Below are 26,019 nucleotides of genomic sequence, written 5' to 3'. Positions count from 1 at the left end.
CCTGGAGGCCTTGTCATATGACAAGTACAAGAGCCCTGGGAGAGAGGCACGGACCTGAGGCCCACAGGGAGGAGCAGCCTGCACCACCCCCTCCATCCTCACCACCGGGCGGCCTCACTCACAATGTCTAAACTGTCTTTCTGCTCTCTTTCTCTACTTTTGGCCCAGTAGCTAAATAACTCACACAACTAAGCAACTTCAATGAAGGTTGTCATTTTGTCCTATTTTCAAGCTATTTGAGAAAATGATGGATGATCTTTGAAGACACTGAGGAAAGGAAATATTATCACGTCTAAAGCAACCTGGAGCTGTAACGAGTTTACAACGAGGAACGAGTGAAACGTAACGTCTTTTAAAAATTACTTGGTCGGCCCCAGAAGCTTGTATGATAACCCAAAATAAAAACTACTCTTTGCAAGACGTGATTCTATTAAATCACGGTGAAATGTCTAACACAGAGATGCTCCAGAGTAAACAGCTGTGGCAAGGGACAAGCTGTGCTTAAGTTCTCTTTTCCATATTCACTTATAGTTTTCCTCTGAGAAGACTGACAAGAGCTGAAATTAAAGAAAGTTAATAAGCCGGGTATCAACTGGCTCTCCGAGTTTGAACCCTAACTCTGCACGATACAGCGTGCCCATCCTCGCACGCTCTACCTGCGCTCTGCTGTGTCGGCCAGGTACGACACGTCATGAGTATTCACGATTGGAGGCAAGTGGATTGTTTAAAAGGCAGGCAAGAGGGCAGTTCTTTGGAGAAAGTATCATTTAGATAGTTGGCAATTTATAAAAAGCTTTTTTTCCCAGTTAAGAGGGAACATACAATAAATATCAGATAAAAATATTTTTAGCTGAACAAGATAGCACTTTACATTAGAATACACAAAGAAGAAGTATACTATTTTTAAATTATGACTAGTCAAATTAAACTATTTATTGGAACATAATGAATAATATTCACATCTATCGAATTCTTACCTAAAGCAGGAAAAAGGAAGAAAATCTTAACTTTCATTCTCTATAACTTACAAAATGAGAGGCAAAAAATATCAATATGAAAGATTTGTAGTTAGAAGTCTTTGTAAGAAGATATATATTTTACTGTTTCTAATTAGTTTTATTTGAAGATTGCATTTAATTCTGTCATCTAGAAATAAAGTCTGAAGCATTCCACTAATGGGAGCACTAAGAAAATAAATCTGGGTTCTTTTAAAAAATTTTTTTATATTTCTTCTATTCTCCAAACACACTCCACCTCAAGATATTGGTTCTTTGCTATACATTTAAGACAATACTAGTTCATATATGACAATTATTAGTTCATATATTTAGGACAATTACTAGTTCTTTTGCCATATATATACACAGAACATATATCTCTTTTGCCATAAGCTCAACAAAGTCTCATTTGATGAGTACAATTTACACTCTTTTGGTAGCTCGTTTTCTCGACTATTTTTGTCCTTCCAGGCTTGGTGACAATGAGGTCTAGACGCGACTTGAAGCAATGCTAACACAGCTTTGGGATTCCAAGCATAACTCAACATCTCCCTAAACTCTGACACCACTGCTCTCGGTGAGGCAGATCACTCTGTAATTTCTCAGTCAGATGAGCTCAAGGATGGCACTTTTACGTTTGCCCAAGAAAGAACTGAAGTAACAAGCGAATAGCAATAACACCACTCCATCTTGAAAAAATAGGTTCAAGAAAACCAGGCTACTCACAGAATCCACAAGGTTGACCACAGACTTGGCAAAGTTGTTGGTGTGCGCATGAGAAGAGCGATATTTCTTATACTGGGGAAGAAAGACAAACCAGTCACTGCTAAGTCATCATTTAATGGTAAACTTCAAAATTCAGTACGAGCAGAAATCTCACAGCAGTAGAGGAAATGGAGATTAAAAATACAGAATTCAATGTGTGCCATGTTGAGTATGGTGGTTCTTACTTTGTTTCTCCGGCTAGCTGAGCACCTGCTCCAGTTCCGGGTACAGAGGAGGCCCGTAGTGACCCGCGGGCAGAGCTTTACCCTGAGGAGAGGTTCATTCAGTCCTCACATCTACAAACGCAACCCTTCTGCTTCCACTGAGACCCTCCCCAGCTTATGAAGGGCTTAGAGCAAGAAATGCCGTCCGAGCCCTCCTTGCTCAACACTCAGATCAAGAACATGTCTCAGGCAGCACTTTAGACACTGTCCGTGGTATGGATGCATTTGTCACACATTTTAGGATATTCTTTGAGAGGAATCCCTCCCCAAACAGAGCCTTTTGCTTGTGACGGCTCAAAGTCAGAACAAAGAGAGACGAAAAGCAAAAATGAAGCACACCGATAGTCAGCAGTGTTTATGGTTATTTATGATTACTTAAGGAAATTAATAGAATAATTATACAACAATGTCTGGAGGAATGCAGTTTTAGAAAAGAGGACATTTGAGAGCAAACGTAGACCACAGGGAGCTCATGCCCTTCCTGAGGAGAAAGAAAAACCTACTCAAAACTACCCAATGGGATTTCTACCGTAAGTCTTTCAAATCTCTCTTCCATTATGATCACTAAAATAACACATCGTTCATAAAGATCAAAAATATCTCTACACTGGAAATCCGTGATACTCTGTTCTCCTCCTCTGTCCACTTTCGCACTATAAATTTGTCACTCCTTTCATTTCAGCCTCTCTATCCCTGTTACCATGTCTTTTAAACAAAGAATATGTCTTCATGCTCACACACCTGATATCTATTTTTTATAACACACAGCACATTGACAACTCGTGATAAATGTGCAATAAGTCAGTATTGTGTTATTAGTAGCATTTATTAATTTTTAACTGTTTATATATAACATTTGTTGCAGTGTGAATGTTTGTGTCCCCCCGGAAATTTATATGTTGAGATGGGAACCCCCAAAGTGATGGTATTAGGAGGTGGGGACTTGGGGGCTGCGTCGGTCACGAGGTGGAGCCTCACAAATGGGATTAGTGCTCTTACAAAGAGGCCCAGAGAGTTCCCTCACCCTCCTGCACTCGAGGACCCAGCGAGAAGGCAGCGGCTGTGAGCCAGGAAGAGGGCCCTCCCCAGAACACAACCATGCTGGCACCTGGACCTGGGACTACTCAACCTCCACAAGTGTGAGAAATAAATGTCTGCGGTTTATAAGCCGCCCTGTCTGCAGTATTTCGTTACAGCAGCCTGAACAGACTCAGACAGCATGACTGTTACTTTTTATGTTACTGCTACCGCCATGCATCATAATCTCACCCAAACTGTCTTCACATGCTTTTTTACAGTAAACTTCAATCTATGCACGTAACGGGGTCATAAAACATCATATTGATCTAAAAATTTTCAGGCACTTTAACAGGATTTTGAAACTTAAAATAAAGAAGTTGCTGTAAATAGCTAAGGATTTTAAGTTCCTTAGCAAATTCCACAAGCTGAAAAATTTCAACGATATCTTTTAAAGTAAAATTAATTTTTCAACATTAAGTCCTTTGGGGTGATGAACATGTTCTGGAACTAGATGGAGGTAATGGCACGACGTAGCAAAGGTACTAAATGCCACTGAATTGCACACAAAAAAAAGTCTGGACATTAAGAAGCACCCATGGCAAAAAGAGGGGACAGATATTAGCTGACATCTGTTCTAATGCAGTGGTGTTATGCACCTATTATGCTTCTGAACATTAATTTGTCCTTTTTGGGAACTTCTTTCTATAGCATAATGACCATGGGAAATATGACATGTAAGTTAAACAAATTAATAAAATGAATTCTTTTTAAAGTCTAGCAAAATGTGGCAAGTTCTTTATTTAGTTGGTATTTGTAATTTCCACCTCTCTGATTTTCCTTTTAGAAAGATGGCCCTGCCTGCTGTGGGGCGAGCAAATGGCAGCAGAGACCTGTGGGGACACGACTGCAGCAGTGCAGGCCAAAGGTGGTGACGGCTGGACCTCTGTGGAGAGAGGTGGGTAGACTCTTTGTGAAGACAGGGTTCCCAAGACTTGCTGATGTATAGGATGTGGAAGGTGAGGGAAGAGAAGAATAAAAGGTGACTCCTAGGTTTTGAACTTGAATAGCTGGGGGATGGTGGTGCCATTTAAAGTAGTGAGAAAGATTAGGGGAAGAGAAGGTTAGGACTAAGGAACCAAGAGTTCTGACTTCGAATGTCCAGTGTGAGGTGCCCATCCAACACTGAGGTAGGGATGTCGAGGAGGCAGCTGGGTACTTGAGAAGGGAACTCAGCGGCTAGAGGTATAAAGCAGAGAGTGCTGAATTTAAAGTCGTGCTATCACGTAAAGACGAGACTGGAAGTGGGCCCTTTGGGTGAGAGTTATAGAAAGAAAAGAGAGCCCCAAACCAAGCTATGGAGCACTCCCATAATTCCAAAGGCCAAAGGCAAAAGACTAAGAAGAAATGGCCAGTGAGGGAGAGCTAGAAAGATGAAGAAAATGCTTCAAATAGGTGAGAGTAACCAACTGTGTCCAATGCTGCTGAGAGTCGAGTCAGGCATGGACCAACAGTGACCATGAGATCTGGGCACTAAAGCTCCATTTAACTGAGCACCTAGGATTTACTAGGATCCATGACAAGTGTTTCTCTACAACAAATGTTTGCTCCTCACAACTCTATGAGGTGGGTGTTTTTATCCCTGTTTTATAAATGTGGAAAGTGGGGCTCAGAGAGGACAAATAACTTTGCCAAGATCACACAGCTAGAATTCAGTGCCTACTCTGGGTTGAGATAGGAGATAAACTTTTTCAGTTAACAATTCTTACAAAATAGTATATGTATATTCTTAATAAATCATGATTATTGATGAGAACTCATAATTTGTTAGGTACCTATAAGATAGAGTGGTTTTTAAGCAAGGAAAATCAAATGAAGTTTACATTGAAAAATATTTGTTATCATTACATATTTGTACTTCTGGACTTACATGTAAAAATATAGCAAAAGTATAAGTAAAATATTTGTTTTTAATGCACTTTAAAATATTTCAACTAATTTTCTATTAGAATAAGGTTTTTAATATTTATATTTAGCTTAAGTGGTTCAAAGAAATGTTTGCAGACCTATATCAAGGCTATAATTGACTCATAAATTGGGTTCTGCCGCTCAGCTACCAAGAGGCTTTCCACAAAACCGAGAGATTTTTTTTTCCTAATTGAAAGCCACTGATAACAGGGTGATTATTCAAAATGAAGTAAGTGCATTTTTTCAGGAAGCCAGTATTAGGTTTCTCTGAATTAAAAAGGTAAGCTTGAATGGAAATGTAGGCAAAATGTTTCTATTTCCTGCAGGAATGAGAACTAATTTCGCATACAAAGAAAAATGTACAATCTCCATTTATGATAAAACTTACTTTCACATTTTCTGATCACTGAAAATAATCTACATTTAAAGCGCCAAATTTGCTTTTCCTTCCTGAACAAATAAAATCCTTAAGAAATTTGCTTTTTGAAAAAAATTAAAATTAGAGCTTGATTTTCAGCCCAAGGGTGACAGTTATCAAAATTACTGCCCTGTCGAACATGGCATGAAGATTGTAAGATGAGGAATCTCAGTGCGAGCATCACCCTAAAACCCAACAGCAAACCTCCAGACACTAAAAAATAGACGCTAATTATTCTAGCTCAGCTTTACTTTCAACATGTGAATTTAAGTACTCTCATCCAAGTTTTCATTGTCTGCGGCAATCAAATTCAGATCTATCTTCATCTCACATAAAGCATACCTTAAAAAAGAATTTTTATCAACTCTCATAAGAAAAGGAATTCTGATAAAATGACACACTTGTTTGGACTATTATGGACTAGGATGTACCCTGGTCTTAAAGCAAAAGGAATATATTTAGTTCTATTGGCCCAGAGATATATTTCTTTAAACAGTAGAAATCTTCTTAGGTAATTTCTTTCTACTTTAGGCAATATTACCACTCACGATTAAAAACTTTCATTTCTTTTTCATTTCTTCACATACATTTCCTCCAAATTTATCAGTGCAAATTAAGTTCTTTTTCCTGATTTCAAAAACAGAGGAATATATCATTCCTAGTTTTCACTCATTTTAATAACAATAAAATGAATTACCAAGATTTACCATTAAAATATTTGGTAGCCTAAATAAGGTAACTTTATCACAGAATATATAGTATAATGTGTAGAAATTTTCCACGTAAGAAAATATTTTAAAGGAGGATGCTATTTTATTATTCATAAAATAAAGACAAGATTATCTAAATGCTTCCATTTGAAAAGATAAAAAAATAAATTATTTTTTTTTTTTTTTAGGAAGATTAGCCCTGAGCTAACATCTGCTGCCAATCCTCCTCTCTTTGCTGAGGAAGACTGGCCCTGAGCTAACATCCATGCCCATCTTCCTCTACTTTTTTTTTTATATGTGAGAAGCCTGCCACAGCATAGCTTGCCAAGCAGTGCCGTGTCTGTACCGGGGATCCGAACCAGCGAACCCTGGGCCACCGAAGTGGAATGTGCAAACTTAACCACTGTGCCACCGGGCCAGCCCCTAAAAAATAAATTTAAAATATATAATGTTGAAAAACTTCTCAAGTTTCCTATTTGCACACTTACTGAGATCTGCTCTCTGGTCGATAGCTTCATGTACCTCCCTAACAGAGCATGGTGGAACAAGAGACGTGGAACGACCAGTCATCCATCAACTACCAGCTACGTGTGAATGCACTTTGTGAATTTAAAGACATCATATATATCTTCATTGATATTTCCCCTACCCCTACTTTAAAAGTATTTGTATAATTGATGTTGGAAAAAGCTTAGGTTTCGAAAGCCATAGTTTCACAACGTGGCACAATGCTAAGGATTGAGAAGTAGCCGGAAAAAATCTCAACGTCTCAATCAACAAAAATAATTCAGATGAAAAAACTATCTTGGGGTTTCAAGCAATCACTCAGACACTCATATTTTAGCCTTCATTATCTAAAATGGCTCCCTAGACATTTAGTTTTCCTTTCTACCAGGGAAGACCTCTCCTAAATTATATGTAATTCTGAAAAATTCTGCTTCTTCTAACACATATCAAGCAATATATTTATTTTTTATTTTTTTAATGTATCTCTTTAATTTTTTTTTTTAAAGATTGGCACCTGAGCTAATAACTGTTGCCAATCTTCTTTTTTTTTCTGCTTTTTTTCTCCCCAAATCCCCCCCCAGCACATAGTTGTATATTTTTAGTTGTGGGTCCTTCTAGTTGTGGCATGTGGGATGCTGCCTCAACGTGGCCTGATGAGTGGTGCCATGTCTGCACCCAGGATCCAAACCGTTGAAACCCTGGGCTGCTGGAGTCAAGCAATATATTTAAAAGCTGCTAGTAAATAAAATAAACCTGCATATAAAATTAAGAGGTATTCTATTGAATAATATTCAGCATATTTGAATTAGTACTTGGTAATTAATAGAAAACAACTGTTAGAGTAGAGACTCAAAAGTTTAACTATAAATTGTCACCTTATTTCAAAAAATATTTGGTTTCAAGGCCTTTTCTAAGCAGGGTCTGTAGATGAGAATTTCATGCTGTCATTTTTGTACAAAACACAACCTCATCCTATAAGTCTACTACTCTAATTTTGACTTCCTCAACGTGAAACAAGGACTTAAAGATATTTGCAAAGCACTCTGAATTTGCGTTGCAATCTTTTACGAGTTTTTCACCCATACCTGGATTTTAAGTATTCCTTAAAAGATTCTCATCTTTCCAGAAATGTGACTTAGTTTTCATAAAAACAACTACTCTTTGTCTTGGTGCATGCAATTTTTAATGTTAAGTTACGTAATTACAACAAATATTACAACTGGCCTGGACAGTTTGGGGAGTGTGGCACTGGGGTGCTGGAGCCCAGGTCACAAGAGCCACTGGACGTGTCTGTTCTGAGCTCCTCATCTAGCGACCTCACTTCGGTAGCTCGACATCAGCCATAGTGGGAGCGTTTACAGCTTGGATATCAGCAAACATTTCAAATCAAGGCTTTTTCTTCAGAGAGCCGGGTGTAAACACTGGTGGGCACCCCGCAAGGACAGGGTACACCAACAACCAGCCTACTGACCAAGACGCTACAGAACACTCCAGGCTCCAGCCAAGATATTTCGTAAGGGAAATGGTCAAATAGAGTACGGTAAAGAAAGTTTCTACTTTACCTCCATGAGGCGTCAATGGAGGGCAATAACTATTTTTCATGTCTTTTAAGAGTTACTGAAATGACACATTGAATCACATTTTACTTTGACAAAAGTAACATAACACTATTCATCTTTCCCATATGTAAAGAAGAAAAATCATCAGTTAAAGATCAAGGCTTTATTATATATACTTATCTGCCACAAATGATAATAATTAGTATGGAAAAAATAAAATGTCAGCAGAGCAAAGTCAAGCAGGAAAATTAGAAAGCAGTAACCAAATACATAGATGAAGAAAAGTAGAGAATCAGAATTTTAAATGAAGACAAGTGAAAGATGCCAAATAGATAATTAAATTCATTAATTACAATCATTATTAAACAAAGGGAAAGTTTACAGTTGTGAAAATTCTATAAAACCTGGTGTTTCCAAACACCATGAGATAAATCAAGTCATTTAATATTTCCAAAACAAATCAAGCATCTAAACATCTTGGCCCTAATAAGTAACAAATAATGATGATACATAAAGTGAAATGCATTCTTTCTGAAGTAAGCTACTGGGTCTAAAACCCACTGATTCTGTATTCTTACCGTTTTATGATCATTAACAATCATGAGTTCCAAATATTTCATTTCTTCAAACACACCACGAGATGGCTGTGGAAAATAAAAATATAAAAACATATGGTCATAAGGGTGATTGATATAACATATCTCTGATGCTGACTGCTAAGTTGTAGCTTGACTCCGAATTTCAGAAGAACTCTTTGCTGCCTACTTCATAAACACCCTGGAAGAAACCTGGTCAGGGAAATCTAAAAAAGTGGCTATAAAGTGGGGGTAAGCATTCAAGTATTCAGAAAAGAGTCATATTTAACTATCATTAAAGTTCTCATCAAGATAGAGAACAGCCGTGTTGTTTTATATGAATTTTCATGTAAAAATATTCTAGAGAAAAATGTACAGTATAATTCTGTAAAAAATAAATAAATGTCAATTTCTTTGGCAATAGGATCTGATAAAAATATTCATATCTACTTAAAACTTCAAAGAAAATCTACTTAAAACTCATTTAATCAGAATAGCACATGGTCATTGATCAGTTTATATTTGATGGCAGTAGATTATAGTAAAATGTCAGTATCCTAGATAAAATTTATTATTACCAGCCACATCTTCAAGAGCAAGTAAGAAGAGATCTCTAAGTAAAAAAAAAAAAAATATATATATATATATATATATATGTATATACATATCCACGATCACCGTAATACAAAGGCGGGCTCATAAAAAAAGAGGATGATTTAATCACTAAGTTTTTGATGGCTGGTGGTCTACTTTTTTTCACAAAAAATACATCCAGCAAAACATTATCTAAAATGTGCAATTTCCAGTATAATTACTCATTAAGTTATCTTGTAAATTACCATGTAATCTATATGCTGTGGAATTAATTTTCAGTTACATAGCATTCACCATGTAATTACCAAACAGTCCCCATCATTACAGCTTTCTAATCTATTATGAAAAAGCCTAGGAACATAATTTCACTTACAAAGACCCTATACATTTATCAATACATGGGAGCCATACGACAGTCGCTGATTATATAATGACATGATTGTTATTTAGTAACTGCCATGATACTAATGGTCAAATGGATTCATTCCGTTCAGAAAAACATATCCAGCTTCAAAGTTTGGTATAGCAGAATTTTTAATTGGAAAGAAATTGAAATAAGTGTGACAGTCAACATTTCAAAACCTAACTCTTCCTCCTACATTTTTTGTTAGCAGACATGTTTTACATAATGTTCTATAAACCATATTGGGGAAAAAATGCCTGTACTTTCAATAGAAAAAGATACACTGCAATTTTCACAAGAAAACACTTTGAAAATAGAGCTAAAACAATACATTCCTTACATGACAACAGGGTTCACGGAACACTGTCCTCAGTTTCCACCGCCACAGGGAAACCCGAATAACAAGCAACATGCCTACAAGACTCAGATCACAGGGTGTTTGGGTTTGCTGTTTTTGTTTGTAAGAGGAGTCCCCAAATCCCAGCTGTTTTAGGTACACTTCGATACTGTAAGGGCAGGCCCCCATGTGCTGAGGGAAACAGCGCCCCGGGGCTCAGTGCCACGCTTACATTCACGGCTCTCCTCCTCCTCCTCTTCAACCAGCGTAATTCAGACAGAAGGGGCCACTGCTCGCTGCCTCCCAGGCCTGTGTAAGCACAGAGGACCAAATTTACACTTGGCTGCATTTCAATGGGAGCATGTTTTTAAAATATTATGCGAAGGAATAGCGGCATTGTCACATATGTCAACTCAAAGTCAACAAACTAAGATGAAAAAAGTATATGATCATTCAACTTTCACATTCTCACGGTCACAAATATACAAGTGTAACTTTCTTCCAAACATCCTCAAAAACAGGATGAGCTGTTCAAGACTCATTAGAATGTGTATATTTGACCTACAACCACCTGACCCTCAATGTCTGAAAATTTAGAATTCTACTATGCTTACTTCATTTTAGAATTAAAAATAATGTACAGCATAAGCTTCTGCATAAATAAAAGACTTTTGGCATTAAAATACCCAGGCCCTACTAACCCAAAAGAAGCTTTTGCCAACATCAGTGTGCTTAAGATGCCTCAGGACGAGAGCATGAGAGACAATACAAGTTTGCTAAAGAGCATAGCCCGCCAGGGAAATTTAAGGATGAAGCTCACTGTAAATTACTCTGTTAAATCTGGCCACACTCTCTGGTTTCTAACCTGGCTTTATTCCTAGGCTCCGTATTTCGCTCTTTCCGTTGGAATCACCTCTCTGTGCCTCAATACTTGAAAGCCACAGTTCACTCCACTGCCTTCCCACGCTGCTCACGCCAGATCTCAGACCAGTTCCACTTCCCAACAAGCTGCACGCCCCCCGAGTCCCCCAGTCACGGCTCCTATCACAGGAAACAGAATGGCTACTTCAACTGAAACTTACTGAGATTCTTCATTTGCTTAGAATATTGTCCCGCCAGGGTTTTCTGGATTATATGTGGTCGACCTGTGCTTTTCTGAAACAAAAACAATTATAGACAATTAAGAAGCAAGATGTCATCAAATGTCTATGGAACAGTGTTAGAACTTTCTCTAACATCCTTCCTAAAATGGAAACAGTTACATGTTTGTGTTTATCTATCAAACATGGAAAGTATACATCTTGTTGAAACATTAGTTTTAAATATAATAGAGGATTATCCAATTGCTTCAGTTTAGGGAAAAGCATAGTTTTATTAGCTACTCTTCAACCTTAGCTTTCTTCAAAGCCATGAATAGGAAATTCACAAGAAAGAAACCAAATGGTCAAGGAGTATAAGAAAAAATGGTAAATACTTCAATACTCCTTCAAAAAGTAAATTAAAAGAAAGATATACCAATTTTTGCCATCAAGTTGGCAAAGGCTTAAGAATCATGACAACCATAATTAATGATGGTTGTAGGGCAAAAAGCCCTCTCATACATCTCTGGTAGGAGTAAGTTGGTAGCATAGTGCAGGGAGAGATTTAGCAACTCCGTCAACAACCTTGAAAGTATTCATATCCTTCGCTCTAGAAATTACACTTTTAGAAATGTCTTATTTCCACTACTATGATTCCTATTAGCTTCCATCACTGGGTGCACAGTATGCGCCAGGGCTGTTAATGTACACATTACCTAATTTAATCCTCACAAGAGCTCCATACAGTGTGTATTTTATTCCCATTTTACAAATAAAAATATTGAGGCCCAGAGAGATACATGATTGAGTTAAAATTATATCACAAAATAATGATCCAATTTATTTTTTAAAATATGGGAACATATCATTGGAAAACTGGAAGAATTTTTCTCTAGGGGAAAGGAGAGAAGTTTTCTCTAGGGGATAGAATGAATAATTACTATTTAGTTAAGTTTTTGTTTACTTTGCTTTTCCAAATTTCCTACAGTGTATTAGCTTCATAATTAGAATGTTATAAAAAAGAGTGTTCTTAATAGACTATATAAAAGACTTACAATAATTAAGAGTTGTGCTATACATTTGCTGCTTGAGAGAGAACATGAATTCGCACTAGAAATATCCCATCCATGTTCCTGGACTTACTGTAAAGCATGCTGAATTTAATAATAACAATAATGAACTAAAATCAAAAAATCTAAATCCACGAAAGCAAACGCTTGATTCTGGTAACAGGTGAAAAGAGCTCTACAGTAATGAAATTCACGGGTGGATTAGCAACACAATTTTAAAAACTGACTAAGGTTTTGAGCGCTGTTCCTTCCTCTCTACCCAGAGGGAGGAGGACCAATGGTCACATGGAACAAAGGAAGCAGGAAAAATGAAGGGAAAAGAAGAGGCATTAGCACATAACCATCAACCCCTGGAGAATGCGGCTGTGGGTGTAACAATGCAAAACCAATGCCTTAAACGTTATCATAATAACAGTTTCTATTTGTAAATCCCTTCAACAGTTTATTAGACATAGTCACACACATTTATTAACTCATCAAATCTGCAAAATTGTCCTATTAGGGATGCATTGAAAATGGTCTCATTTTACATACCTAAAAATTGTAAGGCTTAGGGAATTGTTATTTTGGTCTTTTTGTTTTCATGTTTGGGTTTTGTTTTGTTTTGTTTTTTTAGGGTGACAGGGCCATTAACCACTGCCAGAAATCAAAGTCAATTTTTTGCTGAATGAGTCAAAATAATTTTGCTGTGTACAGGCTATTTACTTACCACTGGAGTAGGGAAAACCGTTTCACTTAATCAACATGTCTTTATCTAGGTGGTGTGTCTTTGTTATCTGGTAATTTTTATAGTTACTAGTTGAAAAATGACACAGGTTTATTCAAACATTAACTATTTAAAATATAATGACTTTTCTGCCTCAAACTTGAAATTACCCCATATTCATGATATGCTACCACAACAAAGAATAAAAATGCTCATCTGTTCAACTGCTGTTATCAATAGCCTAAATGACTATTACCTGTTTCAAAATCTATTTTATCTACATTTGAAATTTCTAGAGATAAAAGGTGTTTTCTGCTCCTCATCAAATGATACAATATCCTGACCCGCTCACTCTCAGAAGCATAGTTTCCATGAGCACTTCTCTCACTGATGGGACGAGCACCTCAGCGCCCATCAGCCTCCTCGTCCACTCCTCTCCAGGCGAGCCGGGCTCCTCGGGGTCCCCACAGCACCAGGTACACTCCTACTTTCACATCTGCTCCTCTCCTGGATGTTCTTCCAGTTTCCTAATTTCCTGAGTGTCTTCGTTCAAAACTCCCATCCCCTGTGCTCTTCCCTAGATAGCGTGAAGGGGAGACTCTACCTTCCCAGCTTCATCGCTTCTCCTTAGCGGGTCGCACTGTCCAGAGTACCGTATGCAATCACGTACTCATCCTGCTGACTCCTGGCTGCCCCTCTAGACTATAGGCTCTGTCAGGCTCAGGCTCCATGTCTGTTTTGTTCACCACTTTATCCCCAGCACCTAAAACAGTACCTAGCATGTAGAAAGCCCTCACTACAATGTTTGATGAACATATACCAGATTTTAAATTTGGTTGCATTCTATTAGCGAGCAACACGATTAGAGTACGTGATCTTTTTCCAGTTTTATTGTGATATAACTGACATCTAACATTGTGTAAGTTTAAGGTGTACAACACAATGATTTGCTAAAAGTATATATTGCAAAATGATCTCCACAACAAGTTTAGTTAACATCCATCACCTCCCACAACTACATTTTTTTTCCCTGTGACAAGAACTTTTAGGGTCTACTCTCTAAGGAACTTTCATACAGACAATACAGTGTGTTATCTTCGGTCACCATGACGCACATCACATCCCAGGACTTATTTGTCTTACAACTGGAAGTTCGCACCTTGTGACCAGGTTCACCCGTGTCCCCTGCCAGCCTCCGGTAACCACTAACCTGTTCTTTGTTTCCAAGAGTTCAGCATTTTTGGATTTCACATAGAAGTGAGATCATATGGTATTTGTCTTTCTCGTCTGACTTATTTCACTCAGCATAATGCTCATAATACAAGAAACGCGTCTTGTCTAGGTTGCTGGCCAGTGCATGACTCTAAACATTATTTTCTTCCCTATCTCTAAAGAAAAGTCAGTATTATATAATGTAATCATAGTTCAATCCACAGATTTCTCCACTGAAGATTCTTAGACTCACAAAAGTTAAGTACATGCTTACAGTAGTAAAATTACCTCAAGAAGGGAGAATAAAAGCTAGTTTAAAGGAAAAGACGTCGGTCAGTAGAAACCAGTGTCCTCTCTGCTTTCTCAGCCCGGAAAGTAGTGCACTTCGCTTCAGAAGCCTGGGCAGGCCGCCTCTCATCCTTCCTCACTTGTGTGTGGCCTGAGATGTGCAACTTAAGCTTCAAAACTCATGGTATCGTTCCAAGTTTGAAATAAGGCACTACGTAAAATGCGCATTGAAATCTACCTTAAGTTCTCTATTGCTCAAAGGCACAGATGCTGGAAGAATAAAACGCCACAGGGACAATGATGTCACAGTCAGACTCACCTCATCATGGATCAGCTCCAGCGGTTCTATCATATACACAAAGGCGTTATCTTCAAACATGCCACTACAGTGCGAGAGAACACACAAGGAGAGAATTAGCAAAGACGGCAAACAGCAAGAAACAGCAAGTGAGCTTCAGACTGTGTCTTTAAAAATAAAGAGTGTATCTGAGTGAATGCCTTTGTGCTGCTCCAAATCTAAAGCACCAATCTGTGTGGCCCCAGCCCTGTGCTGGACAGCATACAGGCGACCAAAGGGGCAAAGTGTCCACCGAGAGCCTATCTGACAGCACTAATGTTGGAAACTAAATGGACAGATTAGAGGACTAATCTGGGACGGGACTATTCATGCAGTTCCAATATCCTGAGTTATTATTCCAGAACAGTGTACAACTAGTCAAATTTCCTATTAAGCAAACTCAACATGATCTATAAGAAAACAGGCAGGTTCTTCCTGCATAAGAATCATCTAAAACCATCAGACTCTGAAGAGGCAAATAGAAGTACCTTCACGCTTGCAAATTGTGAATTCCCATCAAGCAGCACGACTCTGGATTGCAAATCACATTTAATTTTGGGAGACACAAGGTTTTTTTATAAAGTGGGAAGATAAGATTTTCAAGATCCTTTCTCACCACATGGCCACAACCAGATCTTTAGGTGAAGTGTCCTGGGTTTGGGTCCAGGAGGCGCCTACAGATGTTTTTAGAGCCTGCCTGGGAGGCGAAGTGTGAGCGCCTCCCCTCACACCCACCTTGCCCAGCTAACTCCTGCTCATCTCACATCTAATCTGACGGATACGCCCTCTGGGATACAGCCCTAGGCACCCTTCCCAGACTAAGTTCAGCTACCCCATAAGTCCCTGTCCTCCCCCTCCCCGTTAACTACCAAAATGGCAATTAAATATTAATCTGCGTCATTATTTGTTTAATGTCTGAATCTCCTGCAAACTCTAAGTTTTAAGAGAACAGAGGCCACGCCCTCCTTGTTTGTCACTCCATGTCCAGTCCCTAACACAGGATGGGCACAGAAGAGTCACTAAAATAAACATCTGTGAAAGAAGAGATGGGAAGGGTGCAGGCATGAAAGCAAGTTCGTCCTCCCAACGAGAGCCCCACGTACTGAAGTCCGTTGCAGGTCGACAGAGCCGCCCTGGAGTCCTTGACGCCTCTGATGCTCCCGTGGTAGTAACAGTGTTCTCCACCCTACAATGCAGAAGAAGATCCAACTGAGAAATTAGGCTTTCTGCATCATGGTGCACTCTTCGAGATGCTTCTATAAAACAAAAAGAAACGCAAGATGGTCCAAGAAACTCCTCCTGGTTGATAGGAAATCTCAAAGAGCACTAAGCAATTTTTCAATTTTCCTATAAAGAGTACATGTATATTAAATTTAATGAAGGAGAAAAGGCTTAAAGAAATAAGACACGAAAGCAACTGGTTCAACTTAAAGCAGCTGAGGGAGTAGACACTTACCAGATAGTTACGGAGTAACGTCTTCACCCAGCCGAGGAGAGCCCTCAAAGTGTTGTTAACAATCATTTTTGATGGAAAACTACATAAAATCTTATTTGCTTGCCTACCTTTTAAAATTTGTTTTTAAAAAAATTTTAGAGACAATCAATAAACTTAGTTTTCAAAGTCAAATAGTAACTACAAGGCCTATTTTTAAAATTACAGCAGTTTCCTTTCTCCCTCTCTCCTCATCTCCATGGCAACCATTTTAAACTCTTTTAGCTGTTTCTTCTGTTTATCATCTATGTATTTCTGAATGGAATATTTCTACTGCCATGTCCTGATTTATTTCATTTTAGAAATTATCTTCCTAATATAGAATCATGAAAACCCCTCTCACCCCCAATACATTCCAACACACATCACTAGTTTTTGGTTAAACTGATATGTAGTGTTTGTATTATGACTATGCAAATACTGTTCATAGCTGTGCCACTATGATTACATTTTCTTTCTTGCTCCATTCTTAATTTTTTCAAGAATTTTTGCCTCACTTTCTTGCTTGCTAATTTTTCCATATATTAGCACTTATACTTTCCCCATTATATACAATATTATCTACAAGTCCTCTCCTGGGGTCAAACATAATCAGGTAATTTATCATACTCATCTTGTTCCTGGAGATACTCCCCATGTTTCCCTCCAACCTCCTGCTGGCCTGATTGGAGCTGCCACCCAGGACTTCTCTTGAGCATCATCCTGCCAACCTGCTTGGCTTCTGTTCCAGACTGAATCCTAGACCCCATGTCTTCTCCATTCATAGTCCCACCCTCCCTCTTTTGAAGGCACACATTCTCTGATACTTTCTTGGAAATGTGTTCATGGAAGATAAATATGGTGAGAATTTGCATGTATTAAAATTTCTTTTTCTTCTTCACACAAGATCGATCATCCACATGGGTAAAGAATTCTAGATCGGAAATTACGTTCTCTCAGCATTTCAATGGCACTGTGCAAAGTCTTATAGCTTCTAATGTTGCTGTTGAGAATTGGATGTTATTCTAACGTTAGATATTTTTTATAAAATCTATTTTTCGCCTTTCAAGAAGAACTTAGGAAATCCTATCCACCTGCATTTTCATGAAATCTCTGACGTGCCTTGTGGGGTCCCGGCTTATTCGTTGTGCTGGGCACTCTGTCACAACTTCTAATCAAGAAAATGCATGCTCTTCAGTTCTGGGAAACTTTTACAATTTCTCTGAGAATTCCCCTCCATCTTTCTCCATAAACGAGCTCTTCCGCCAGAGTAAAGAAGGGATGGCCGAACGGCTATCGGGGGGTAACGAGTAGATCAGGGACTTAAATCACCTCCATCTAGACTCCCAACCAACCTTTCTGTTTCCATGTCTCCAATTCCTGGCCCTTGTGGGTGAAGCGACATGAGTCAGCTTGCTTCTTCTGGGTTCCCCCCAGCGGAACTCAGCAGAGCAGGAAAAGCTCAAACCTGGGCCAGTTACCCCTCATTCATCTGCTTTTCCTCTCCCACAGTTTTATGGACACCTCTCATCTGCTGTCTGTTCTTCTCTTGCCTTTGTCTGTGTGGGTTTATATCCTTTTTTATTCCTTAACTGTTACTTGAGTGGGTTATTGGGAAGGAACAGAGATAAATATAAGCACTGAATCCACATTGTTTAACCAGAAGCTTTCTATTTATTTTCTTAAATAAAATACACTAAGCATGTTCTGACTTTTTATTGATAATTTACAGTCATTTTGATCACTGCTTATTATACTGCATTACAATAGCTTCAGAAGCTACTTAAAGTGCCTAAAGGTACTCACCCACACACCAGACGACCACTCCCCAGCCAACTCAGTTTGTTTCCTTTCAGTAACTATAACACAAACTTTCAATGTCAGTTGTTTGAATTTGCTATTATAACCTTGTTAATATTTTCTAAAGGGTTGCTTTTCAGTTTTCAAAAAGCAACCTTGTATATAAAGATTGACTTGTATATAATATGTCAAGTTCTATTTGCATATTCAACTCTGGAACTTCTAAGGACAAATGGTATCACACATTTCAGCAATGTAAGAATCCAGGTCAATATTCTGCAATGAAATTTCAGACTCTTCACATGATTCTAAAAACCATAGGTAACTGTAAATTTCATCAAACTGGTTGTTTAGCACTTGCCATCACACCTAAAGGCTGTCTTAACTCAGGCGATTATTAGAAGTGCCTAGCAAACGCTGTCATATTTACTTGACCTTTCTAAGAAAAGCTCTATTTTTTCAGATTTTCCTAAAAATATTCTTTTTCCCCCCCAGAAAATATTTCCAAGTCCTTTCTTAGTTTTTAGTTTCATTCACTTGCACTGGAAACTGAAGGTTGATGCTCTCTCAGCATAAAGGTCAGTGTTCCTTGTTTTAATTAAGGCAGAGTATTGTCTGAAGGGAACTGTACATTCTCTGTCTCTCTGAATGGCGAGTACCGTATTTTCGGGCTCTTAAGTGGGACCTGAGGTAACATCCGATCCCTGATGTTTAGCACCATAAGAAAGCTCCCACATCTAAATCGTGCAGTTCTATTAAGCACTATGAGCAATTTGGTAGGTTCTACGTTAGAATTAGTATTAGTAGTCCACGGATTTTCTGAGTTTCTTATTACTAAATTTATACCAAGTTTTTAAGAAAACATCACCAGAAATATACTATTTGGCAACTCTCCAGATCTCTGCGGCATTTTGTAAACACCACTGCCAAGTCACATCGTGAGGCATTTTGTATTAAATAAACCCGGTTGAGAAGAGGTGACAGGGGTAACAGCAGCAGGCCAGCGCAGAGAGGCCACTCCACATGGCTTCACTGTGGGGATGTTGGAGTGTCAGCTCCAGGGGTGCCTTCCACACAAGGATCTAGCCATCGTGAACAGCCTACCTCACAGTAACTACTATCTCCACGCACCGACAGGGAGACAGTCACAAGGTGCTAAGAGGCTCCGCCAAAGACAGCACGAGCCACACTAAACCCCACACCTTCAGGCTCTCAAACTCAAGCTTCGGTCTCCTGTCAGAAAGGCCTCAGACTGTTCAGGAGCGCCGGACAGCGACTCGAGGTCACTGCCTCTGAGTGGGTCCCAGATCTGGGACGAGGCAAACAGCAGCCAGGAGAATCAGAAAGGGTTCATTCAGCGCATGACACAGTCTGTGTGTGTCCCCATGGGCATTTTCAGATTCAAAACTGTCAGTTAATTAAATTCAAGAAAATGGAGCATCTGATAAGTGGAAGTCATTGGCTAGTAAGAAAACCCTAAAAATCCTAGTAAGGATGCTCCTCAACTTTCTCAGCCCACCCCTTCCACACAGCTGAACACTCCACAAGCCAGATAAGCTCAAATAATGACAACTTTGCTCCACAAGGTTGTCAAGCTAAGAAACCCATTGGAGACCACCAGGCCACTCCTGTAAATAATGAGACACTGCGGCCGGCCATGTGCATCCTTCAAAATACTTCCTAATCAGAAGGGGCCAAGGATGACCACTCTGTGAGTCTAGCAAGAAGAACTTGGAGAGAAAAAAAGATCTGGTTCCCTGGTACCATTGATCGAATGATGGGAATAGTTTGATTTTACCCACTTTAAATACAACCTATTGGAAAACAGAACCTATTGTTTCAATTTAATTTATTTTAAAATTGCCCCTCCTTTGTGCTTGTTTAATTGTCTCATCCGCTTCAGTAAAGTTCAATCTGTCACTCTTATTATCTTCATGGCTTAAGAAACTCTCATAAACCTGGGCTTTCATGGTGACCCAGCACTGATGTTTTCAATCTAGAACGTATGGAAAAACACTTGAAAAGAAACCACACAGGCCTTAGCTCACAAATAGGTATATTATGATACTCCAGGTTCTGAATATAATAATAAAATATGACTCTATGTTCAAATGATTATTCTGCATGACTATCTTGAAATACTTCAAACTTATCAACCAGCAGAATGTATCAATGTATTTAATAAGTCAGTGGTCTGGTAGCAAAGGAGAAATAGAAAAAGATACCCATATTTGGATACATAGACCTGAATTTGAACACTGGAGAATAAGGAAATGAAAAAAATCTTTCAGAGAACCAGAGAACTCGAGACCCCAACATCAGCTGAATTATTTACCTTCCTTAAACTCAAAGGGGAAGAACGTCCTAGAAGTCATTTAATAAAGTATTAGAGCAGTTTGGCCGTACCAGTGCTATATAAATTTTTAATAGTTCATACAAATTATATTATTCGAACTTAAAATAGCTCTGTGAGAAGCCAGTGCTGTCTGCTCTCTTGATTTCATGGAGAACTTTTTTAACCTCCCAGCCAGGAGCCGTGCCCACAGAGGCCCTCCCCTCCGAAGCCTTCACGGACAGAGCGGACGTGAGCTGAGCCACGGTGATGATGTGTAAGGGCAGCTCAGAAACGCTGCAGGAGGGCAAGGTGATTTACTGATAAAGGGAAGAACACAGGCAGTGTGTGTATCCACTTGATTCACCAACGTGCATCACTGAGGACCGTGACTAGATCATAGTGAGCTAAATGGATATCCGTTTAACTAACAAATAAGATGGCTTATTCATGAGCCTAAGTGACAAGACCAATCTCAAACAGCAGAGGATTCATGTCTGTTGAGGGGGTGGGTAAATAAACCCCACCCCCAATCTGAGGGGGTTTTCTCCTTTGAGATATAATTGACAAACCATAAAATTCACCCTTTTAAAGAGCACAATTCAGTGACTTTTAGTGTATTACAGAGTTGGCAATCATCACCACCATCTACCTCCAGAATATTTTCATCACCTCAAAAGGAAATCCTGTCCCCATGGGCAGTCATTCCCATTCCTGCTCACCCGCTAGCCCCTGGCAACCTGGCACTCATCTACTTTTGGCCTGTATAGATTTGCCTATTCCTGGCATTTCAAATAAATGGAATAATACAATTCGTGGTCCTTTGTGACTGGCTTCTTTCACTTAGTGTAATGTTTACAAGACTCATGCATGTTGTAAATGTATCAGTACTTCACTCATGTTTATGGCTGAACAACATTTCCTTGTGTGGGTAGACCACATTTTGCTTATTTATTCATCAAATGATGGACATGTGGGCTTGTGGGTTGTTTCCACTCTTTTTGCTCTTAAGAATAACACTGCTATGAACATCCATGCACAAGGTTCTGCTTGGATACGTGTTTTCAATTCACTTGGGTATATACCTGCGTGTAGAACCGCTGACTCACAAGGTAACTCTGTGCTGAACTTTTTTTGAGGAACTGCCAAACTGTTTTCCAAAGCAGCTCCACCATTTTACCTTCCTACCAACAGTATGCGAGGGTTCCAGGTGTCCACATTCTCACCAGCACTTGCTATTGTCCGTCTTTTTCATTATAGCCATCCTACAGGGTATGACGTGGTACTCACACAAGTTTAAAACCAAATGAGACAGTGACACAGGACTGAACAGAAATCAAAATCTCACCTTCATGTTTGATGGTGCTAGACTAGAGGACAGGATCAGCGGAGAATCCAATGGGCCTGCTAATGCTGCTCCCTGAGTTAGCCAGACTTACCCACCAAGGCACAGACAACACAGGACAACCAACACCCCGGGCCACGCGCGCGCACACACGCACACACACACACACACACAGGGGCTCCCACTGTGCAACTTAGAGCTTAAACAGGAGAGACAACGGGCCCTTCCCGTAGGGAGGTGGATATCACCAAAAAAGGGGAGGAAGCCTTCGCAGACCAGCCCAGCTCCTGCCCACCAGTTAAGTCACTCTTCCTTCCCTGGGCAGGACTGAGCACAGGGACAGAAGAAGCCAAAGTGAGAAAATGGAGTGAGGAAAGGACATTTCCCCCCACTCAACCCTGATGAAGAGGAATAAGGCAGAGGGATGTAGACGCATCCATCTATTCAGGCTCCCACTGCTGGCCAGGGAGCAGCTCTGTTTATCAGGAGGAAAGAAACCAAAGTCTTAGCGAGCACTTAATTAATGGGTCACCTAAAAGAGATCTAATAAAAATACGTTAAATTGGAAAAGTACTTTTATACTGTCATATTAATGCCTAATTCTTCTATAAGAACTGAAAAACTAAAAATTAACCTATTTTTAATTGGTTCATCAACAAAGTTGATCAGCAAATTGACAACGTTGTTTTACTGTATATCGTGTACAAAGCACTATGCTGGGAACTCTAACGAAGCTACTGCTCTGTCAGGTGTGGAACAAAAGTTTGGCCATACATGCCTACTGACGCCTGGCACCTGTTCCATCTCATCTACTTAGCTGGTTGACCTCTCCAGTTCCTATATACACTTCTCCAAGAAAGAAGCCCTTTTAACCCACTTTGTCCAATAGAAGTAAGAGGCTAAGACAGAGCCTCTTCTTAGCTGGAAGTGGGAACCAGGTGGGGGCTTAGTGGGGTGAGCTGCTTCGAAGTGTGGGTCCATCATTTTGTTTGAAATGAATTCCCAGAATTTTTTTTTTTTTTAAGGAAAATTAGCCCTGAGCTAACATCTACCGCCAATCTTCCTCTTTTTGCTGAGGAAGATTGTCCCTGAGCTAACATCCATGCCCACCTTCCTCTATTTTATATGTGGGATGCCTGCCACAGCACGGCTTGATGAGCAATGCATAAGTCTGCACCCGGGATCCAAACCAGCGAACCCTGGGCTGCGGAAGTGGAGTGTGTGCACTTAACCACTGCGCCACCGGGAGGTCCCCCGAGAATAGTTTAAATATCCACATTTATATTTAACCACAAAGCCAAATAGGCTATTTGTGACCCTGTTCCTCTCTAGCAATGTGAATAATAGTGTGTGTGTGTCGGGGGGGGGGGTACTTTTGTCTAAACGGTTTGAGACCTTTGGAAGAAAGTTTGCACAAAGCAGGTTTCTCTAGTCCAGTCATTCTTACAAGTTAACTTCCTTCTCTTTCACTCTGTACAAAGATTTTCTCAAACAACACAGAAGGCATTGTGAAGTTTTAAAAAAAAAAGCTTTTAAAAATGTGTATGGAATGGCATCAGGAGAGTGAATTTATACAAACTTTCAGAAAGAAAAGTTGTCAATAGGTACCAAAAGCCTTTAAAAAAACAGTACCAATTCTTTGACCCAGAAAATCCCATTCTCAGAATGAATCCTTAAGCAATTATTAAAGGTATGTTCAAAACACACCTGCAAGAACTTTCCTTAGAGGTATTCACTTAGTGAAAGACTAGAAACAATCTAAATGTCTATGACCATGGGATTTTTAAACAAATGATAGCAAATGAACTGGAAAGAACAGTGTGCATTTTTTTTAAGTAAAAGTTTAGAAAATTATTTAATGCATGCTAAAATGTTTATGATATTGTTAGGTTAAAAAATCCTGCTACAAGATAGTGTGTACTGTATTATCCCGGTTTTTTGGGGGTGCATATATAAACACAGAAATATAAAAACAGACTGTTATCATTAATCCATTACACAGGAAGTAAGGAAGTTTGGGGCTATGAGCTGTTTGGAGAAACAGGTCATAAAGAAGAGAAAAGCAACGCCTGTGGAAACAGCACAGAGCTGAGGAACCCTGATATGAGATTTGGCTGTCTTATTAATGGTAAGGCCTCCTTTTGGGACCTCAAATGACCCCTGGAGGCCAATTAGTTATTCTGCTTCTAAAAAAAAATAAAACTGAAGATCTTAGTGCGAAGTTTGGGTCAGGTTACTGCGGCCTGAAAAAGCGGCTCGTCTGCTGAGTCCGTGAAGTTCCCTTGCCATCTTCTCTCCTCCAGACTCATGACTCAGCGTCCGCAGGGCTGCCAGCACTGGCACAGCTGACAGGAGCTGGGGTCGTTCCAACGCCAGGAAGCACCAGCCCAGCCTGATGTAGCGTTTCTGCTCACTTTCCACAGCATTGACTGTTAGGGAGAGTCAACCGCCCCCAAGATGCTGCCTAAGGCAAGAACTGACAGACTACCAAGAATAAAATATGGAAGTTCTTAATCTGGGGCATAAAACTCAAAGATTCAGAACACACAGCAAATTACAACTGTGCCCACTGAGAATCAGACAGCTACGAATCCTGAGAAACACCATGATGCCCCCCTAGCCAGGGGTCTGTACAGTTGAGGCCTCCTATAAATGTTTGTTGAGAGGCTATCAGACTACAAACCCAGTCCCTCTGCTGTACAACACAGCAAGCCCACACAGGAAAGGGCCACTCTGGTGCCAACACTCGTTAGCAACCTAGAAAAACCTATGTCCAATCACGTTTCAACACTTCGTTCTGCTTCCCCGTTTCCTCTCCCGTGCCTGTGGGGTCTGTGGACCCTGCTCAGGCCTGGTGGGCTCTGTGGACGTCCCACAGATCAGTCTCTGGATGCAGCCACTCCAGGGACCTCCACCCTGACGGTGGGGATCACTGTGTCCTGACACACAATCTCTCCCTCGTTTCAGTCTAAACCCATTTGCTCCTCATTGATCCTCTTTGAAGAGAGCAAAAGCTAATCTCCAGCTGAAGGAAATAAGGTACCCGATTGTCTGGGTATTAGTGTTTGGTGGCCTTGCACAGGTGTAATTGCCCTTTCTGTGCCTCAGCTTCTTCCTTGACACAGCAGAAACAAGAATATCCACCTCGTAGAACCGTCGTGAAGATTAAGAGGGAGCGTGTTCCCGAAACCTTCCATCCCCCGCTGTGCTCTGCCCTTCTCGGGCACCAAAGTCCCTTGGACTCAACAGTCATTCTAAGATCCCGTGGGTCTTATCATTCATATTCTGCGACCACGAGTCTGCTTATCTACTACTCGAAGGTGCTGATATGGAACCGAATCGCTCTTTATGCCACTAACTTACATAAGCTGCTATCTGCATAACCAAAACAACAAACATTTCTTTAATGTTAATGTTATCTCGAATATTTGTAAGTTTTAATAAATTTACTTCGAATTTAAAAATAGTACCCCGTAGAAGAGGACAGACGATCTTATTGAGCTAGACATCACAACCCTGCGGTGTGCGCCCAACAGCTCTACCATGAAGCACGCTCACGCTCCAGGATCCCACACGCCATTAGCCGTACCTTAGAGAACTGTGGTTTCCCATCTTCGTAGTGAATCTCCACATAATCTGAAGACAGCAGACCGCTACAAGCGAAAGAAAATAGAGTGATTTCTGCATCTAAGACACTTGGAGGTTTAAAAATAATCAGCTCAATAAATGGACATGAGGGGCGTGTAAGCCACAAACAGCGGGAGCCACAGTGAGTACGAAGATGTTATCCTCCAGGGCCTCGCACGTCGTCCAGGAACAGATCATTCCTCAGTCTGCTAAACAAGAAAGACACAGGGAATTGAAGGGCGATCTCCTTTTATACACACTATCCATCACTGGATCGATACGTTAATTAATGGGCAACAAACCAAGGCAGGTCACAGGAGGAGACAGGCCCTACAAAAACCTCGCAATTATGCTCTAAATAATTGGAATCTCAAAACATCATCACTGAGGCAGAGTAGAGAGTAAAGGCCAGACAGGAAATATTTTAGGCTTTTCCGGCCGCATGGTCTCTGACACCGCTACTCAGTTCTGCCACCGTATCACCAAACCAGCCTCAGGCAGCAGGTGACCATGCGCGTGGCTGTGCGCCAAGACAACTTCACCTATGGACACTGAAATCTGAATTTCACACCATTTCAACACGCCACGAAATATTTCTCTTCTGTAACTTTTTCCAACCATTTGAAAATGTATAAAAATCCTTAGTTTGAAGACTATACAAAAACAGGGATGGCCAG

At 39.9% G+C, this 26,019-nt stretch overlaps 1 protein-coding gene across 10 annotated transcripts in view; it reads right to left on the bottom strand.

Moving 5' to 3' along the window:
- ADAM23 (ADAM metallopeptidase domain 23) overlaps positions 1 to 26,019 on the bottom strand; it is a 158,073-nt gene that overhangs the window by 57,688 nt on the left and 74,366 nt on the right. For all 10 annotated transcript variants that reach the window (XR_011503018.1, XR_011503019.1, XM_044768334.2 and 7 more), the window contains exons 4-10: positions 25,305 to 25,368; positions 15,871 to 15,953; positions 14,750 to 14,813; positions 11,158 to 11,230; positions 10,308 to 10,384; positions 8,745 to 8,810; positions 1,725 to 1,796 (exon numbers count right to left, since the gene is read on the bottom strand). Coding sequence is in view for 8 of the 10 variants with exons in the window: in XM_044768334.2 (XP_044624269.1) it covers positions 1,725 to 1,796; positions 8,745 to 8,810; positions 10,308 to 10,384; positions 11,158 to 11,230; positions 14,750 to 14,813; positions 15,871 to 15,953; positions 25,305 to 25,368 (499 nt within the window). In the remaining 2 variants the exon portion in view is untranslated. The remainder of the gene's footprint in view (positions 1 to 1,724; positions 1,797 to 8,744; positions 8,811 to 10,307; positions 10,385 to 11,157; positions 11,231 to 14,749; positions 14,814 to 15,870; positions 15,954 to 25,304; positions 25,369 to 26,019) is intronic.

The sequence above is a fragment of the Equus asinus genome, chromosome 4 (assembly GCF_041296235.1).
Source record: "Equus asinus isolate D_3611 breed Donkey chromosome 4, EquAss-T2T_v2, whole genome shotgun sequence".
Lineage (NCBI taxonomy): Eukaryota > Metazoa > Chordata > Mammalia > Perissodactyla > Equidae > Equus > Equus asinus.
This window is presented reverse-complemented; position numbering and strand designations above follow the sequence as displayed.